Source organism: Sipha flava, unplaced genomic scaffold (assembly GCF_003268045.1).
Source record: "Sipha flava isolate LNK unplaced genomic scaffold, YSA_version1 110_pilon_pilon, whole genome shotgun sequence".
Taxonomy (NCBI): domain Eukaryota; kingdom Metazoa; phylum Arthropoda; class Insecta; order Hemiptera; family Aphididae; genus Sipha; species Sipha flava.
In genome coordinates, this window is record NW_020271727.1 from 646,110 (window position 1) to 666,906 (window position 20,797).

The 20,797-nt window shown below is 31.1% G+C and overlaps 3 protein-coding genes across 3 annotated transcripts; 1 reads left to right on the forward strand and 2 right to left on the reverse strand.

Moving 5' to 3' along the window:
• The first annotated feature begins 6,285 nt into the window (after nucleotides 1–6,285).
• LOC112688477 (heterogeneous nuclear ribonucleoprotein L-like) lies at nucleotides 6,286–8,498 on the forward strand. The gene is made up of 6 exons (XM_025561673.1): nucleotides 6,286–6,416; nucleotides 6,514–6,834; nucleotides 7,096–7,252; nucleotides 7,360–7,465; nucleotides 7,538–7,651; nucleotides 8,329–8,498. Exons 1-6 carry the CDS (start codon nucleotides 6,286–6,288, stop codon nucleotides 8,496–8,498), a joined length of 999 nt encoding a protein of 332 aa, XP_025417458.1.
• Nucleotides 8,499–11,944: 3,446 nt separating this feature from the next.
• LOC112688298 lies at nucleotides 11,945–14,314 on the reverse strand. The gene is made up of 2 exons (XM_025561430.1): nucleotides 13,881–14,314; nucleotides 11,945–12,650 (listed from the first exon to the last, which is right to left on the reverse strand). Exons 1-2 carry the CDS (start codon nucleotides 14,038–14,040, stop codon nucleotides 12,028–12,030), a joined length of 783 nt encoding a protein of 260 aa, XP_025417215.1. The 5' UTR covers nucleotides 14,041–14,314; the 3' UTR covers nucleotides 11,945–12,027.
• Nucleotides 14,315–14,833: 519 nt separating this feature from the next.
• On the reverse strand, nucleotides 14,834–20,753 carry LOC112688358. The gene is made up of 12 exons (XM_025561527.1): nucleotides 20,371–20,753; nucleotides 17,637–17,812; nucleotides 17,345–17,445; nucleotides 17,141–17,278; nucleotides 16,922–17,071; nucleotides 16,743–16,862; nucleotides 16,570–16,651; nucleotides 16,150–16,250; nucleotides 16,001–16,095; nucleotides 15,434–15,554; nucleotides 15,252–15,371; nucleotides 14,834–15,071 (listed from the first exon to the last, which is right to left on the reverse strand). The coding sequence occupies exons 1-12, from the start codon at nucleotides 20,725–20,727 to the stop codon at nucleotides 14,938–14,940; spliced, it is 1,695 nt and encodes a 564-aa protein (XP_025417312.1). The 5' UTR covers nucleotides 20,728–20,753; the 3' UTR covers nucleotides 14,834–14,937.
• Nucleotides 20,754–20,797: the final 44 nt, after the last annotated feature.

The following is a 20,797-nucleotide window of genomic DNA, read 5'->3' on the forward strand; positions in this document are numbered from 1 at the left end:
AAATATTGACTACAATATGCCATTATGAAATGACCAACTAATGACACATTAATACATAAAATTAAATTTTTCTTGGCATGTATTAATTCTAGGAACAAACTTATTGTTTTATTTTATTAACTATGTATCTATTTAAAGTAATACCTTCAATATTTGTTGAAAACAGACAAAACGTTGGAATACCGAGTACGAATACAATACATAGAATAACTGTATAATAAAATTGATACAAAATATGAATGATACCTGATTGCGTTCTGAAATTACGTTTTACTGAGTAATGATATTTTAAAACTGCAATGAACACTACAATTACACGTTTGCGAAATTATTAAACATACCATTTAACTAACAGTAGATTAAATGTTAACTGTTATTGCTATTTTAAATAATTGTCATGGTTATTGCGTTGTCATGAGTGATTCTCATAATATCATGAATTTAAGGTTTTTTGACTTTTTAGGTACACTGGTTATAGTGTTTACAAAAAAAACAATAATCTTTGAGTATTCAACAGGACAATTTTTATAATGACGTCAAGTATATGTAGGTACTATGCCGTTCGCATATTATTACTACTTAGTTACTACTTAGTTGACATACATACTATTAATAACATAGCAAATTCAATTAAAAAACAAATATTAAAAATTCAAAAATTCACATCCTTAAATACAAAAGACGGCTCTTTATGGAAAACCACTAAAAACTTACTAAAATTTAAAAGATCTTTCATGTCCTATTAAGAAATCAGATTGTACACTCACATTATTTGAAGTTGACAAAAAACCAATCTGTTTGGCAGACACCTTTCCAACATATGAATCACTAAACGTTAAAAGGGGACTTCTATATTTTTACTAAAAATACTTTTTTTGTATATTCATATAATTAGTAGGTAGAGCTATCGTTTAATATTGAAAAGAGACTTTTGCTGTAAATAGCAATAATGTAATAGAACGATAATTTTTTCATTTAATGTTAAAAGGGGACTTTTGCGGTAGAAGTCCTGTTTCTACATAAATTCTTAGAATCTTTATAATATTATATTGTATAAATAAATATGTTTACGTTATTATTGTTTATATCAATCACATATTGTCTAAAATTTATTCATTGTTATCAATGATTGGTTAAATTTTTGTTTTATTTAATTCATTTTGAGTATAATCATAGTGAATATAACATACTAATTAGTTTATCGAATCGTTTAGTTTTTGTATTGAAAATTTAATAAATTATGTCTTCAAGTGAAACAGCTTTAAGTGACTGTGACAGTGAATATGTTTTACCCTAGAAACGGAAAAAAGGAGTTGTAAATAACCATGTTTTAACCATTTGATGCAGAAAGGGGACTTCTGCTACTCAAACAAATTCAAATTTTTTACATTGAATAAATTAAATGTTTCGTTTCAAAATCCCAAAAGTACGTATTAGTATAAGAATAATCCACTGCCACTAGTATAAATATAAATAATACAGTTTTTGGTAGTCTAGGCGATTTTTTCCTTCTCCTGTAGAATTTGAAAAATGTCGGAAGTCCCTTTTAGCATTTAGCGATTCATATTTAAAACTTCCATTACGTTGTATCCAGACATTGTTGCCGTAACTTGTGTGTTACTTACAATATAGTACATACTGTTTCGAAGTTTCTATTATTTCGTGGTACACATTGATGTACGGATGATTGAACAAATTGACAAATATTTTCTCATTGTCAATCGACCACTGGAAGTCATCTTTCCTTACGCTGTCCGGCATTTTTTCGATTATCTTGATTGTCATTCATTTATGATGCCGTTTAGACATGGCCATCAAAATCACTCTGAACCCTCCTTCGCCTATACGTTCGGTTATAGTGTAACCGCGCTTTAACAAGGCCTTTACTGAATTTGGTTTATATTGTTTCCAGACATCTTCAACGGTACTAAGAAATGTTGAAATATCGTAACAAATATATAGATAGTTTTATGTAATTGTACAATATAATTTTTATACTCTTGAATAAATAATAATTTTAATGTCAAATGAAACAACATTATTAAACATTGTGCCCATGGTTACTATTGCGAGATATTAATTAAACAACTAAACATATAATTAGTACGTTAATGCGAAAAAATCACATTAGTCTGTACAATTATTACCGATACCAGCGAGTCATTTATTTATTAAACAGTTATGTACATTAATTTTTACTTTTAGTATTGGCAAAACGTGTCTGTCAAATTCCGTTGGGATCTTAGCCGATGAATCATATTCATTAAATGTATTCATATGCATTATTATATACATATTGGTGATTATAACGAATGATTAAAAACTAATACAACCGGCTTAAATTAAAAAAAACATAGGATTGCGTTATAGTTAATATATGTTTATCAATGTTCTTTAAAAAATATCCAAACAGCTGTCACAAAATCTTACCACCAAAATTAAGCTAATTTATTTCGGCGTAGAAAGCAGTTATAACTGTGTAACTATTGAACTATAATGAACTTCCATAATATATTAAATTACACTAATAACTATTATTGTAAGGTCAAATAATATCAACAATTTATTTTTTGCATAAAAACAATGATAACGCCTCGGAACTTGCCATTCCAAATGGTAGCTTCGACAACGTTTTTCATTAAGTTTTTAACAATTAATCGAGTGTCATTGTACAATCGTAGGGAATTCAGATTCCGAAGTAAAATATTCAGATATCTAACTTTCAGTTGTAGATGGTGCGATGGCATGCCTGGCAAATCCACTGAGTTCAAAAACGCTGTATGATAATTTACAGCTTCAGTAGCATCGCAAACTGTATCAATAGATTTGTATGACAACAATTCGCCTGGCAAAAACTTTTGTATCTTGAAATTGAAATCGTTGAAGTCCGCATTTTTTGCTGCCAAAAAACTTTTTCTGGCAGCCACTCAAGATTTGTGTATAGCATGTGTATTATGGAAATATGCATTCGATGAAAGCATTTTTGTGAATCAACTATTGAACTGAAATTTATCGACAATATTGTGCGTCAATACTTTCATCTACAGAAACTTTTCCATTGCCGATATCTAACAATAGTTTTAAAAATATGTCAGCGGATGGATCTTGAAGCATTTGAACACGCTTGCTGTCTTTTAGGTTTAGATTTTCAACATTACGCCACAATGGCGATAATTTCAAGCAAGCGTTGATTTCATCAGCGTACGTTGGACGTGGAATGACGGAAAGTGTTTATCTAAAATCACCTGAGAGAAGTAATAAACTACCGCTGAATAGTTTGCAGTTGTTTTTATACCTTTTAGTGTCCTGTTCATCGGTTCATTCGATCGCTGTTCTGCCTCCATCTAATAAAGTTGCTGCAATTCCAAATGATGCAACAGTTAATGCAATGGCATTATTTGATCGTATTTTGGCGAGAATTAGCAAAATTATATAGTACATGTCTTGCCAGTTCCGCCTGGTGCATCGGAAAAAAAGAATCCACCTTGTTCTGTAGAAACTGCTAGCAAAACGCGGTCTTAAATGATTCTTTGTGCACCAGTCAGTAATGAGTCATTGCGAGTAACAATCGTTGCCATTTCTATAGTGTTGTACTGCATATCACGATTCATTTCAGTGTTCGTAAAACCAGATGCACTTCGATTTAGCGAACGCATACCGAAATGACTGATTGGTAAATTGGCAATGACAATGCAAAGACCATCGATAGTAATCAATATAATGCTTCATTATACGTAGCGTTGTTGAATGATATCGTTTGATCATTCCACCGTGTACGAATTCGATGCAATAAATCATCACTTATTGAATCTTTGTGCTTATCTCACAAGGTGTCTGCTCGGGTTGGGAAACATATAATTAACACTATACCGAATCATATATATAAAAATGTAGCTAAAAATGTATAAAATGTCATCAAAAGAGAACGGCTGGGCCGATTTGGCTTAAGATTTTTTTAATTATTCATAATTGCCAGGAGAAGGTTTTTACGAAAAAAAAAATGTTGGAAAAGTGCTATTGTTTAATAAATCGTAGTTTAATTTAATAATTTTTGATCAGGTCGATAACTGCGTTATTGAAAATGAGTTATTAAATAAAACTATTAAAAAACTATTAAAAACTATAAAAATTGTTAATTTTATTTTTGTTATTAAATGACGGATATTGCATATATATTAAATAACATGATCCCGCATCAGGTACCAAAACAAATAAGAATGTTAGTTCGAAGGATTATTATGCATAACGGTTGATGATTAGTCACAATCAGAACAATAATTCATGGTCAATATGTATGTAAAAATGCGAACGATTTCGATACTTGCAATTTAATCAAAAAAAACTGCGTGCGGAAGATTCTCAAAATAATTATTAGATTTCAGTGATGGAAAAGTTACTATAGATGAAACGGAATGCATAAAATTAACGACCGATTTCTGCACAATCATTGATTCGTATGATGCTTTCATTGACCAGATATTTCCCAATCTACACAGACAGTGCACAAATCATGAGTGGCTGGCAGGAAGAGCAATTTTAGTAGAAAAAAATGTGGACGTCATCATACTGAATCTTAAGATACAACATTTGTTACCAGGAGACTTGGTGTCATACAAATCTATTGATACAGTTTATGATGCTACTGCAGCTGTAAATTATCTAACAGAGTTTTAAACTCATGGGATTTACCGGGCATGCCACCGCGTAATTTACAACTGAAGGTTGAATCTCTGGTTATTTTGCTTCGCAATTTGTACCTACCACAGTTGTGTAACGGCACGCGATTAGTCATTAAAAAATTAATGAAAAATGTTATTGAAGCCATCATTTAAAATGGCAAATTCCGAGATAAAAATATATTATTATCACGAAAACCTATTATACCCACAGATGTGCCAATAAAATTTATACGCCTTCAATTTCAAATTAGTTTGGCATTTGCAATGACTATCAATAAGTCTCGTAGCCAATCGATGTCTGTCTGTAACTTAAATTTGAGCACATCATGTTTTTCATACGGTCAATTATACGTAGTGTGCTCTCAAACCATCCAGTTTGTGTTGGCGAAAGATGGGATAACAAAAAATATTGTACACTCTGTTGCATTGAGGGATTGATATTGTTTTTTACTAATATTGTCATAATTAGCGATATATATATATTTTAAAGGATCAATTTTAATAAATTATTAAAAAAATAAATGATTTTTTTTTATTTTTATATTCCGTCACTGTTCACAGCACTCCATACCTCTTCCAGTGTCGGTTCCACGATTTTCGGGGCCCGGTGCAGAATTTGCGGGACCTCATATATATATATATATATATATTAATTTATTAATTTATTAATTTATTAATTGTTTATAAAAATCTTCGTTTGTTCATGTTATTATACAACTGAATAATATTTCAAACCGTCATCGACGATAAACAATTTTACAAGTGTATGCACGTGCAATACTTCAAAGCTATGCGTAATTGGTACCGTCTTAATTTTCGTCGATAACAACCCGTTTTTTGAGAATACCACATGACCACATGGATTGCGATTTGCGTAATGGGACTATATTATTTTTAATTATAAAGTGATATTCGTAATACATCGTTTGTGGGGCCTCATACAAACGCGGGGCCCGGTGCGATCGCACGGCTTGCCCTCCTCTAGGGCCGGCACTTACCTCTTCCACTTATATACCACATCATTACACACTTATATTAAATTAATTATATTTTTCTAGCAAAATATTCTCTAGAAATAATTTACATAACAATACAACGTTTGTCGGGTCAGCTAGTAATAAATAATAATAAATATAGATTTTTCCGTTATTTATATTACACATTTATTGACTGGTATATTTTGTAACTAAACAAATAATTGCGTGCGAGGTAAATTATAGACATTAAAAAAATACCAAAATTTCAGAAGTTATGCGTATAAGTTGTCTATAATTCTAAAAAGATAAGTATTATATAATATTAAGATTAAAATTGTTTATTAAAAATTTACAATAATTGGCTAAATAAAAACCGTGAAACTATGAATACGTGTTTATTTGTCTATAAAGTCAGGTTATTGATATTTTGAATTCATTGTACCAGTGTCTTTTATGAAAAACGGTCGATTATAATACAAGTGTTCTTCGTTTTTATTGTTTAAACGTCAAATCCGATCTTACCGGCCACATATATCAGGACATCGTACGGTTTGTTTACGTACAAAGGAAAGTCGGAAAATATTGAAAAATATTCGAAAAGCTTTGAGATTTCCATGAAGCATACTATAATGGACAATGTTAAGCAGGAATGTTACAGGAACACCTTAAGACGCACAGGCCCATCATTTCGATTCGCTAATCGACAGTTAAATGAAGACCGGAATTTGGGGTGGTGTGAAAACCACTATTCGAGCGGAGGGTAAATATAGACAAATATTTGATAAATAAGTACATATATGTTCAATTGACTGCGAAACAATAGATCAATAATCATAATAATGACGACTTTCGTTTAGAAACAACGAGATACGGTCAAAACGACCTATTGGCAGACAATCTCAGCCCGGTAGCGGTGATACTACCAGACCATTGCATCATCCGCAGACTTGGTGGCGTGGCATGCCAAGCAGAGTCCTGATCATATACGGATTGGAAAAAATGAACGTCAATTGCGATAAGATATTCAACTTGTTTTGTATTTACGGAAACGTGACGGGAGTGAAGGTTCTGAACGGAAAACAAGCACTCGTCGAGCTACAGGACGTCGAGGCTGCTAAGCGGTGCGTGTCTAATTTGAACTTGCTACGGTTGGACGAAACTACTAAGCTGAAAGTCAAGTGAGTGACGTAACATCCTACTGGGATTTCTTCATGTCGGGTTAAGAGTGAAGGGTGGGGTAAGGGTAGGTTGCTCTTGATTCCCAATAAGATTATAGATTAAGACCAATGGGCAAGAGGGTGCATTACGCGAGTATATTGCAAGAACTGTAATCACCCCAAATAAAAGGCGGCGTAAATATGCTTATAAATAATAATCATAGACATAAAAAAATCATAAAACTATAGAACATCGCATCATGTCCGCCGTGGCTGTTTTAGGTATTCGAAACATTCCTATATTAACGATCATGGAACGTTGAGAGCCTTGTCAGATGGCACGCCGACTAAGAAAATTTACGTGAAAAGCAAGTTCAACCGATTTATCGAAAAAGAGATGAATTACGCGAATCCACGACGTACCGCGGCCCCGTCGAAAGTAAGTGAAAACGCGCGTGTATTAAAACGTGTTCACACTCGATGTACGGACAACGAGTTTACTAACTCAATAGTTGAACGAATAACAGTTAATTTTCTTCTTCATAGATTTTGCATTTCTATAACGCACCGTTAGATATTTGCGCCAGAAAAATGCATAAAGTGGTGACGGACGCCCTTGGTTCCATGGACGCAATAAGATCCATAACCATTTGTGAGTCTTCATCGCCAATGGATTCGTTTATGATTGAGGTTCTAATTAAATTGATTTTTTTTTTTTTTTTAGTGCCTAAAAAACGTCCAGGTGCCAAATGTTCAACTGGTCTGATCGAAATGAAAAGCAACGAATTGGCGTTAAAAACGATTCTCTTGTTGAATCACATGCCATTTGAATCATCAAGTATGTTTTAGTTATGTTATCACTTTAGTTATATGGTAATAATATTTTTACTGATTGGACCGAATTTCGATTATTATAGCAAATGTATTCCCCTATCCTTGTGCTCTACTGAAACCGAGAATAGTTTTTGTAGTGAATAATCAATACGACTCACGTGTGTGTACATAAATTATCTTCTACTTATAGAGTCCAGATTTCCATTTTTAATGAAACTGAGCTTTTCGAAATGGTCTAATATCCGGCAGCAGTCTACAGACTCATCCAAACTGCTACTGAGCGTTACGTCCTGCACTCCGTTGTCGTTGCACAATTCCGAATATGCCTCGCCCACGGTGGAGTTTGCGGTCGCGCGTACGACTTTGCAAACGACCAGCCCCGGTGAAACCTCGTGGACGTTGTGGGAAATAAGAGATGTTGTGACGGAGGCCATTGACCACGTTACAGGAGATCTCGTGCGACCAACGGAAACGTTTCGGGACCAGTTACGCGTGACACGCTGCGATAACCCTCACTGCTCCGCGGCACACGGAAGGCAAGACACCAATACCTAAGTAAACTTTGCTTCCTGTTGGGAGATTTTCCATTTGCCTTGTTCAGGGTTTGTTAAAAATATCCGAAATAAACGATGAATATTTAATATTTTGTACTTCATTACATCATTTTTCTTTGTAATCCAGCACACTTTTCTACTATTAATACGTACGGGCAAACTATTTACGAGTCATATTACTTATCCGTTTGTAGTAGTGGGTATATGAGCATTTCGTTGAACTTAATTGACGATCTGATCGATTATGTCGTGTTATCTGGTCGTGATCATCATGGGTATGATGAGCCCATGGGATGAGTTCCGGAACTGGGACGTCGTTTACAACACACAGTAAATACCGTTTTATTGATAGTTGTTATAAAACAATTCTGGGATTCTGCGATTCTGGATCTTATTTCCATAATGCACTTGTCGTCTTGAGCTGCTTAAATATTTTAATAATAACCATCAGCTATACATTTATAATTATAATGGCCAATTCGAAAATACTAATATTTTATACATTTTATTGAACATGAATACTTCTAAACGCAGTTAATATTTCGCTGTATAACCCATTAAGGGGGTTGGAACATCGCATGTTTTGAGGATTAATATTTAGGTATTTCATTTAATATTTATATTTAAGCTGTGTCAATGTATGAGAAGTAAAAGAACTTTATTATGAGTATTTTGTTATTGCGCCACCGCAACCTATGAGTAGAGAATGATCGCATGTGTAGTACATTTTTAACAAATTATTAGAACCCAAATAAACGATTAAGGGTGCCTTACATAGCAAGTATATGATATATCATAGGCATAATAGACGAACATTTCATTATGTCTATGGTTTTGTAATTTTCAATAATGGTATTTTTAACCCAAGGAAATTCCTACGAAAACGTAATGTATCTATGCTTTAAATAATTCCACTTTACTGTTAATTTCATGAGATTTAATTTTTATTCTACGAATGCCCACAAATCTGAGTCCAAAGCACGAAATAAAGCCACCTAACAAATAGCCACTCGACATTAAGTCACGTGATAACGACAAAAAGCCATTCGTCAATACACCATCTTCATAATCCGACAAAATGCCACCGGCCAAAAAAACCATTGTACTAAATTACCAACCTTATATTTGGGTACGATAATTCTTAATTATTTTTGTATTTATTTCGAAAAAAGTCACCGAAATGAAATAACTATTATCTAAATTAATTATTTTTTAGCGCTAAATTTGAAGTGCTAGTTATAAAATGATTTCGTATACTTTGTAAACCGTATATAGCACTCATAGGGTTAACCCCTATGTGTAGTTATAGTTATAAAATAGTTATTAAACTAGTTATAACAATGTTTTATACGAAATAAGAGTATATTTGGCATAGTTAATGATGGTTAGTTATATTAATATAAATCACAACACGAGGTGATTCAAAAGTATTTTAAATATTATTTTAATGTAAAATTAACCTAGAATATAAATGTTGATGGCTCTGAGTAACATTATTTCTTTGAGGCTTTACTGTTCAGGGTCGTTTCCCTTTTCATTATATATATAAACATATTTTTGATATCGTATAATGAATTTAAAATGCACTCTCTAGTTTTTAGCTGTAGTGAAAGAGGATTTCAGAGGACTGAGTAGGTACCGGTTCAGAACAAGTTAAAAAGACCCCATCAAGCTTGGATTACCAGAATTTTTTTTTATAAAATAATTATAAAGACTTTAATAATTAGATAAAAGGCCCTTTAAAAAAATTTCTCCCGAAACCTTTAGTGTGTCAGGCTGGACTTATAAGATATTATAACCTCGATCACTAGGTATTTTTCCTTTTAATGTTTTTACAGAGATATTTTAATTAAATATTATAATAACTTTATAAGTTAAGTTGTCACTATAAACAATACCTGCAGAATACTATATTTGTACCTACAATCTACATTATAGTAAGGTAAATGTTATAACATTTAATAGAAAATTCCTACCTAAACCATATTGTGTAAATAATAATAACATAAATCATTTAAAATAACTTATAACTTTCTCAAAATGGTAAGAATTTATCTATTACAAAAATATTTAGTTAAGATAATATCGACGCCTCAGTTCAAGAGTGCAATAACTCAAATTATGAAACTACTGGTTCTAGAATGAAATAAGCGACTTCTAGAGGTGAATAATGTAACTAAAAGTTATCGCGTTATAGAATCGAAATCGTCGTAATTTTGCAAATAATATCACGCAGATAACTTAATTATGAATATGTTTGAATTATTGCTGTCTTGAACTGAGGCGTCGATATCTCAATAATAGTTTTTTTGAGTTATTGCAGTCTTGAACTGAGGCGACATGTCACCTCGTTGCAACGATATGATGACTGGTATAGGTACTGAACACAATACATGTATAAAAATAAATACCTGTATTCTATATTAGTAAAATATTGAATAATAACTAATAATAGTATGGAATACATTTCATTAGTATTTGAATAAATGGTATCCTCAAATGCTAATTTGGTTAGGAACTTAAAAAATTATGAATTTTTTTGTTATTGTTTGGTAATTATATCGTCAGTTTATTTCTATAGTGTTTATAACTATTAATTAGAATAGTATTTTTCAACCTTTGTATTATGGTAACATATCATACTATTAAAATATTTCATACTTTGTGACACACAATAATAAAAATAGGAATAATAAGTAATATTACATATTTACAATTAATTGATAGTGTAAACTTAAAAATAACAAAGAGAAATATAACATTAACAGCATTTTAATGAGATTTTATGCCTCAACTCCGATAAATTTGGTTAAAATATTTTAAAATTTAGCAATTTTTAAACATTAATTATACGGAATCAAAAACAGAAATTTTAAAATGTGACCTGACTGATAAAAAAAAAATTGAGGACATGTTTGTACATGTAAGTTTAATCATACCAGTTTTCAAAATTCTTATCGAATTACTAGGTTAATCGATATTAATGTCAAAAGACTGTTATGGTTTAGTTAAAATAATTGATTTTCATCAATATTTTTAAGGCCAAGCGATATCGTTTTCCAAACTGACCGATCAGACCTTTTAAGCTATGGTTTCCTAGAAAAGCGGTGCCGTTATCTAGCAGCCGTCATTTTACGGTTGTTAATAACGGCCGTCTTTACGGTGATCAACCTGTGGTTTCCTAGGAAGTAGTGCGACCGTATTCAATCGTAGTTACTTAGTAGTCAGTACTCACTTAAGAGTAGTAGATCGTGCACTGGTGAAAAATGGACGATTTGGACATAGTATTATTAGTATGTTTGGATGATGTAGAGTCATTAGAAGACGAAAACAATCGTTTGGAGGAAAGTGTCATGTTCAAAAATCGTAAAACTGAGGGTGCATTTCAAATTTTAGTGCGTCGCCATCTGCAGTGTAATGACGAAAAATTTAGGCAATACTTTCGCTTAACACCAGTGTTATTTGACTATGTATTGAATCACATAAGAGATGACTTAACTTATAAACCATATAATAGACACAAAAAGCCCATATGCCCAGAAGAAAAGTTATGTATACTTGTGAGGTAAGTATCTACACTGAATCATATTTTATTATAAATTATACCTATAAATCTGTCACTAATGCTAGTAATACTGGCATACCAATAGTATACCGGCCAATATTATATAAAATGTTTAATAAAGTATAATAAATCAAAATATTTATATTATAATATATCGTAGTAAATTATAACAGCCACTTTAAGAAATGTTTTATTTGTATAAATAACAAGTGAAGTAACATATTTAATTTTTAAAAGTATGTTATTGTTTGTGATGACTCGTCATATATTTGGAGATGGCACCGTTTCTGAGTGTATGAAGCTCATTGTTGAACTTGGCCCTGTTGATGAATCTGTCTGTCTTGAATCACCTAAAATACTTTTTAATTCAGCATTACCGACCAATGACGAAATTTGCATCCTTAATTGCACTTGTTCATACCGAGGAAGCTTCTTTACAATTTTTGCCATGTATTTAAAAAAAAGGTCGATTTCGTCCAATTCATTAGCAGGAGTTGAGTTTCGTTCAGCTATTTGTTTCAGTAATTGTAATCGTTCTTCAGAGTGTGTTAGTTTTATCTTTTTTTTATCTCTCATAAAGTCTTTCTTACCATCCATTTTTTTATCATTATCTTCGTTAATATCTCCTCTTTCATCAATCTGGGTGATGTTTTCTTCGAGGTCAGCGTGAGAGTTTTCCATAAATTCACTCTCGTCAAACCTAATCTCATCTCCAACAACATTAGTTATTGTATTAAGTCTTTGTGATGAAGGAAGGCTATCTAAGAATGATAGGAGAACAGACCTATTCTTTGCTGCTTCTCCACCTGAACCAGTACCAGGTTTACCTTTACGCCGAATATAATAATCCCTTACGTAGGCCCATCGTTTACTGCAGTCAGAACCTAAAACACAAATTGTAATTTGATTTCTTATTTCAGACATTTGGCCACAGGAGAATCTTTTCGGTCACTTGCTTTTCAATATCGAGTCAGTCATTCCTGGATAAGTGTCATAATAAGAGAAGTTGCTGATGCCATTATTAAAAGGATGTTTGAGTTAACTATACCGTCGCCTACAGAAAATCAACTAAGACAAAACAGTAGTCAATTTTTTTCAAAATGGAATTTCCCGAACTGTGTCGGAGCGATAGATGGGAAACATGTAAGAATAAAGGCTTCCAAACGAAGTGGATCATTATATTTTAACTATAAAGAGTACTATTCAATCGTTTTGCTAGCAGTCGTTGACGCGGATTGTAAATTCACTGCTGTTGATATTGGTTCCTATGATAGAGAGGGAGATGCGGGTATCTACCTAAAGAGTCAAATAGGGAAAATGATAAAAAAATAATACATTCAATATACCAGCACCAAAAGAAATATCTAGGACAAATACTGTTGTACTTCATGTCATTGTAGGGGATGAAGCTTTTGTTCTGCACGAAAACCTGATGAAACCTTATCCAAGACAGCAATCTGTACATGATCCATCAAAAGCTGTATATAATTATCGACTATTTAAAGCTCGGAGAACAACTGAAAATACTTTCGGAATTTTATGCGGTTATTTCAGACTCTTTTTCCTACCTATTGCTACTACCCCAGAAACTACAGACAAATTGATTACATGTGCATGCATATTATATAATATTTTACGGCGAGCAAAAGTACTTGCTCCAGGTCAAAAACATTTTGATGATGCACTACCACTACCAACTGAAAATTTAATCCCCATAACAGAACACAATGTGCGTGCCAAAATGAATCACACTCAAATTCGAGAAATATTCAAAAATTATTTCAACGGTCCAGGGGCTGTAGAGTGGCAGCATAGTTATGCAATGCGACATTAATTGTGATTATTATATAATATATTTATTGTAGTAATTACTTTTACTTTAAAGCATCTGTTGTATATTAATAATTAATATATTCATTATTCTTATATTAAAATAGTATCTGTGACAAACTGACAACACGTAAACGATAACAAAATATAACATGTTACTATTCTAAATTTTATTTAAAATAATGTTGAATAAATTTAATTTAAGCTTGAAAAAAGTGTTTTATATTAAATTAGTTAATATTTATTGAGTTTTTCACTTTACTGAATTTTAGTACTATACACACCTGATTTTTTAAGTGTTATTCCAATTTCGTTCCACAAATTTTGCTTCATCTGGGCTTGTCTATACTCTTTGGATTTGATATTGTACAAAGCTTCATGATTTTTGACAAAATCAATTAATTGTTCGTCATTTTTGCTCGTCCAAATCACGTTTCCACTCATTGTAATAATTAAATATGCACACCGCTACACGCGAAAAACGTTGAACAACTGTTTATCACCGCTATGACAACCGTCATGCAACTGACAGCACCGCTATTTGATGTTACGGTGACACTCAACGTACTCTAGGAAACCTAGTCCGATGTTATTTATAGAAAACGTATGGGTGACGTCACCCAACGCTATATTACGGCCGCTAAATAACGGCACCGCTTTTCTAGAAAACCATAGCTTAATAAATGAAAAAAAAAATTTTAATTATTAATATGTAACAAACAAAAGCAAAAACACTTTCTTTGATTAATTAGTAACAAATTATTACATATTTATTAAGAATTTTCAATATATTTTTTTGTGTGGAATTATAATTGTAATGAATGTTGATGAGTCGCATGATATTTTTGATGTTGTATTATTTCTATTCATTTAAATTAAGTCAGGTGGAGATATTATTTTAATTCGGGCTAAAGAAATGAGATTATTGATGCAGTAAATGCTAATTATATTTTCAACACTGTATACTTTATAAAAATGTTAAATGTGACAACAAGAATAAGAGTCTTTATCTGATTGTTTATCCCTTGCCTCAGTCTTGACTATTGATGTATTGAGTTTTCAACTTTTTAAAAAACATAAAATAAAACAAATTGTTTTTTATTTACATTTTAGTACAAATAGTTTTATATTTCTTTTTTTAGAACAATGTGCTATTGTCTTTTATAGCCAACAAAAATTGAATTTTCAAATAAATATTATAAAATATATCAAATATAATAGCTAAAATTAAATAATAAATACAATAATTATACTCCATAATTCTTAAAAAAATATGTTCACAAATCACAATATGCATTTTCAGTATTATATTAATTATATTATTAAATTATAATAATTAATTTACAAGTACATGCCATTAATTAAAAAGTCTGCATCATGAGCGTAGGATTGTTTGCCTCCTTTTCGATGGCGGTTACGCATCAATCTTAATCTACAGCTAATCACAATTATCATTATACTTGTGGCAATAATACCTGAAATAACGATCGTTAAAAATATTTAAGTATAAAAGTAAAAAATATTAAAAGTTAATGTTTCTACGATTTTATTTTGTTTACGATTTTCAGTTGAATAGTTTTCAATTGAATGTATTTTTACCTCAGTTAATTTTAATATTTAGATTTCATCATTAAAAGGTTTTTTTAATTACTAACCAAGAACAAGAGAAATGAAAGCTCCATTTGGCATTATTGTATAACCGTCATCACTACTTTCAAAATACGCTTCATGAATACCTGTCAATGGTTGTTCCAATTTATGGTTTGAGCGAATGTCTAAAAATATTATATGATTAAATGAAGTTAGGTTAATAATTTAAAATAATATTAATTTTAACCTGCAGTAGTTGGTGGAGAAGACGTTTCATTTATTTTATGCTTTTGAGTAAATGATTTTTCTGTAATTGGTATTTCAGACTTTTTACCATCTAATTGATTTGGTCGTTGAAAATCAGAACCCTAAAAATGTTGTTGTATTTATTATTATAATTTATAGACTACCTATATTAAGGATGGCAAACCTATGACATGTACACACTACTTCAGTTATCGTCAATTAAAATATAGTTTATAATTTTTATTTTACTTAACATCTACCTATATATATATATATATATATATATATATATATATGTACAAATAAGTGAACTCATTTTTAAAATTATGTGTTCATATAAATAAGTATGATAATGTAAAGCTTCGATATAATATTAAATAGCTGATTTTGATATTTTGCAATTATTTCATAATGATATAATTACTAAGATAAAATGCTAAAAAAATGTTTATATGCAGATACTAAAAAGTTGGCCATTCCTGAGGTTAGATATTTATTTATTTATTATAGAATTTATTAAGAGGTATATAAATAATATGATTAAGATTGTTATTGTATATGTACTTACAAGTTGAGGGATGACATTCGATTGGTCGATTTTAGGTCTTGAATCTTCGTAATAATAATCTGGATTATTTTGGTTCTGATAAATAATTTTATCACCTATATTGGAAATAATGGATCATTATAGTAAATTATTTTTATTAGAGATCTTACCTGTATTAAAGTGATGGAATTCATGATTTATGTTGTTCATGTGATTGTAACTGTGATCATTGGTCATCCCAGGTTCTACATTATACACTCTATTTGGTATACTGAAATACATTTAATTAAATTAAAATGTTATTTAAAAGTTGGTATATACTTATAATACCACTACACAAAAATACACACATTCCGATGAGTATAATAACTATTTATATTTATATTTAATTTAAATAATTGAAAAATATAAATATAGTATACATATACTATCAATCACTTATAAAAATGTTCCATTGTTAATGGATCCCAATGGACTGAAAATCATCGATAATTATTTATGTCTATTTTATGAAAGCTTGTACCAATAAGTTTCTTTAAAGATAAATGTGCATCAACATTTTTATTTTTTTTCATATTAATTAATCATACTTATTTTGTAATAAGTTATTTGGCTGCCGATTGTAATCAGGTAAAATTCCTCCATTGACATGAGTGAAAATTCGATTGCTTCCTATAAAATAAAATAAAAATATTTATTAAATTAATAAATAATTAATTATTAGTTAAATATTTTCTCAAATATAATTAAAATATAATTATACCGTAATTTTGATGTGCCATATCCTGACCTGTCCATTTGAGTCCTTCGCCTTCCCTACCATATTGAGAAGATGCAAAATGATTGCCTTCTCCTTTTGCATTATGATAGTTAACATTAGAACCTTAAAAATAAATTATATTTATTTCGAAGTATACTTATTTCATTGTATTAATTACTAACTAAATATTGGTTGTTGATTTTTCCATTGATATTGTTGTACTGGTTGATTCATTTGATGTCCAGTTATATCAATTGGCTTATTTGGAAACGTTTGAAGGTAATTATTTCCTTGTAATCCATAGTTTGTATCCTTTGTCAGTAATTGTTTACCTGTTTTTATAAAAATACATACATTTTATAGTAAAATTTCGGTCGTTATAATTACATTTTTTCATTTACTTGGAGTTGTTGGACAAGCTAATTCAAGAGCTTCATCACTTCCATCACTACACTGAGGTATTCCATCACATGCGTTGTAAATTGCGATACACTCACCAGAGGTTTTACACTCAAATTGATACCTACTACACCGGGTTCCTTTTAAAAATTGAGAATAATGATTTTTAAGTGGTTGGAGTAACTATAATATTAATTAAATTTTACTTTCAGAGTGTTTTTCCACCGGAACAGTTATTTCAGTTTCTTTGTTTATTGCTGGGATGGGTAACACAGTTGGTGAAGACGTTGTCAAAGAAGTAAATTTTCTAAATAATACAAAATCATTTTTTCAATATTTACAAGTAAAGATTAATTATAAAATAATAAAAATAAAATAAAAATGAGTTAAATAGTTAATACTCGTCGATAAATATATAAATAAGTATTTTATACATAGAAATAAATAAATAAATTCCTCCAAACTAAGCATTTTTTCAAATATAAATGATATACTTACTTAAGTTGAGTAAGCTCATGTTCATGTTCATTTTGCGTGAGTTTAATTTGATTTTCTAATTCTATAGCAGCTGGTCTGGATAACATTACTGCACTACTATAGTTTTTATGGATGGTGAATTTACATTTAAAATCGTCAGATGGTCCACATTCAAACATATAACATGTCCCCGGTGACTATAACATTAAAATATTAATTATGTGTATCTAGTATAATGTTTAAGTCTTATTAGTTATTGTTCAACGATGACAGTATAAAAGAATTTCTGAGCTTAGAAAACAGTGAATTGTAATGAGTAATGACTAAATAGCTAATCTTGGAATTCTTAGTACATTCTTAGTTCTTTTGTATTTACAAAAAACGCAATCTGTACTAATATCTGTATTTTAGTAGTATTGAATTATAAAAATTATACATACCACCCTTTAGACTCTACTTGTAAATGTTAAATTGAGAATTTCACTAGCTTTTTCTCGGTACTTAGTTTTAGTTTTTAATTTTTAATATTTCAATAGTAATAATTCATGAAAAATGTAAATATATTGTTAACCAGTGCTCGACTTGGCAAAATTGAAGAAGGGAGACTCTATTTACTTTGGATAAAAGAGCGTCTGCAAAACTTGTTAAGCGCTAAAATTATAACCTAATAATGGTAGGGGGACGCTAACATTTCTGAAAATTAGTTGGGATACTCCGTCCCCCTGCGTTCCCCTTCGAGTTTAGCACTGTTGTTAACAGGATACCATAATATTTTTAACCGGAAAACTGAAAATATAAATAATATAAATTTTATTGTTATGTAGGTGTCGCAAAAAAAGAATATTACCATTTCAGTTAATTTGTGTAGAAGGTAATAAATAATATTGATTTTTTAACAAAATAAGATGTATGCTAAATATAATAAAATATGAATTAATAACAGGAGCCAGTTGTTAATTTTATCTATTAACATTAAACTATAGGATCAACTAATTTAAAAATAAATATTATGTTGTTATATTCTGTATCTATTTATAACTATTAAAACTTAAATTTGAGAAAATTATATTATTATATTCATCCGCAGCCTAATTATTAACCTGCCATGGGAATATTAAAATTTGTTCGCTAGATATTAGACGGGGTAGGGCAGATCAATTTTTTTTATTCAACCTACTTTATGATAAGGTTGACCCACCCGACTCCTAGAGAGAATAAGTCTACGAATACCAAATATCTTTACCAGAGCACGAAAAAATGTCTTCCTTCCCAACTCAAGGTCAAACTTTTGAATTTATAATAAAATTAGCACAGCAGTCAGGAATACGTTTTTCAAATAATAATGATTTTGATGTATGGCATTAATAACTATTTTTTTTTTATATATTTTATTAAATATAAATACATATTTAATTATTTTACTGTTGTTATTACTTTTTTTCCGTATTGGAAATGAGAGCCAAGCAAGATCTTTTTATAACAATACCATACACTCAGAAAACATTTTTAAAGTTTTAAAAAATAATATATTACGTCATAAGCAGACTTAAGATTAGATTTTTGGGGGGGACTTCAGTCCCAAATAATTTTTAAACTTTTAAAATATTATTTTTGTATTTTTTCGTATGTATATGTATGTCTATGTTTGTTAAGTACTCATACATTACTAAATATTATATAAAGATATAGAGGTTAGGCAGAATGGAGATAAAAGATATTTTATGTAGAAGAAGAATCCAATTTCTTAATAAGGTAGGTTGAACTTAATGATTCCGCATAAACTATTTAAAAATATAACTTCCGCATAAAAAATATAGGAATATCAAAAACTTCAAGTGCCTGAACAGCACAACTTATATTAAAGTAATTCAAAATTATAAAATGTGTTTAATTATTTAATAATATCGTTTAATTGTAATTAATTGAAATATCCGATTTCGTCAAAATTTAATTTTGTTACGATTATAAATCATTTTTGCGACTTTCCAATAATTTTTTTTTTAGGTGGCTACAATGAAAATCATATGGAAAACCTTATATCTAATTTTCTTAAGTATGAGAATTTGAAAATGAATTTTTGACTACAAAAATGTAGCGGATTTTTCTCAATTATTTGGAAAACTGTTGAAAAATTCAAAAAACGACTCCTTGAAAATACCGACTAGAACCAATTTTTATCTCCTACTTTTTGTTTAGCGATAATCGGAAAACTTATTTTAGTTTAAATCATGTGGACACACGAAAAAAACACATTATAGTAAAGCAAATACTTTCTTCGTTTTTCTCAAAATCTTATAAAGAAAGTTTGATGTAACATAATGCCTCATAAACTTGTTGTAGTATTTTTTCTGTTATGTAATTTAAAACAAAAATTCGTCAAAAATAGATAGGTGTACTCCATAAAGAATTTAGAAAACGTCGGGATGCTCAGTTCTTAAGCTTCTCGTTTCATCGTTATGTCTACGAGCAGAACTGGTGTCGATCAATTCGGTAGCTCCCCGGGCATCATACGGTTTTCACTGGCGCTGTACCGCTCGTGGAGCCACGGAAAGCATAACGTGTTAAGCGACTATAGAGCTCCCCGCACCGGTCTAATGAAACTACTCATGCCTATGTTCCGCTAGCCCCATGGCTCTATCTGCCCTATGTCCTACAGTATCACGGCACGACACCACGATGTGCAAATAATAACGCGGCGCAGAAGGAACACGTGAGCCACGGTCAACTCGTGCAGTGTTGTTATTCAGACGTTTACTTTTTCCTCGAACACGAACACGTCGCAGTTCGCCGTCCGGCAGCACAGTTCCAGGCACTCGAGACGGACGCGCTTTTCCACCGAGTCGATGAACTTGGCGCCCAGCTTTTTTGAATCCTCCGTCCGGATGATCTTGTCGTCGTGCACTTCGAACCTTTCCGCGCAGCTGGACGGGTCGGTGGACGTCGCGACGCGTATCACCGCGCACGCCACGATTAAAGAACACCACGACCATTTGAAGCCGATCGCGGGGGCCATTTGAAATGCTGGTGAGCGTATTCGCACGCAGTTACGCTTCGGAGAACACGCTTTCGCTGCTGCACGGACGCTGCGCTCGCTGGGCGTAAGGCCGTACATGAACAACTGAAAGTTGCTCGATCGATGAACCGTTTTACTACACAATTACCGTGTACGGTACCGATAATAC

Bases quoted from the DNA above. Each gene is read 5' to 3' on its own strand.
- LOC112688358 (XM_025561527.1), bottom strand. From the start codon at position 20,727: ATGTACGGCCTTACGCCCAGCGAGCGCAGCGTCCGTGCAGCAGCGAAA. The intron at 16,863-16,921 runs GTTAGTAATTAA...TTTATTTTTAAG, and splicing joins AAATCAACAACCAATATTTA to GTTCTAATGTTAACTATCAT. The intron at 15,072-15,251 runs GTTAGTAATTAA...TCGTTATTTCAG, and splicing joins TTTCATTTCTCTTGTTCTTG to GTATTATTGCCACAAGTATA.
- LOC112688477 (XM_025561673.1), top strand. From the start codon at position 6,286: ATGGACAATGTTAAGCAGGAATGTTACAGGAACACCTTAAGACGCACA. The intron at 7,253-7,359 runs GTAAGTGAAAAC...TCTTCTTCATAG, and splicing joins GTACCGCGGCCCCGTCGAAA to ATTTTGCATTTCTATAACGC. The intron at 7,466-7,537 runs GTGAGTCTTCAT...TTTTTTTTTTAG, and splicing joins AATAAGATCCATAACCATTT to TGCCTAAAAAACGTCCAGGT.
- LOC112688298 (XM_025561430.1), bottom strand. From the start codon at position 14,040: ATGAGTGGAAACGTGATTTGGACGAGCAAAAATGACGAACAATTAATT. The intron at 12,651-13,880 runs GTGTGTATAGTA...TTTGTGTTTTAG, and splicing joins AATAACACTTAAAAAATCAG to GTTCTGACTGCAGTAAACGA.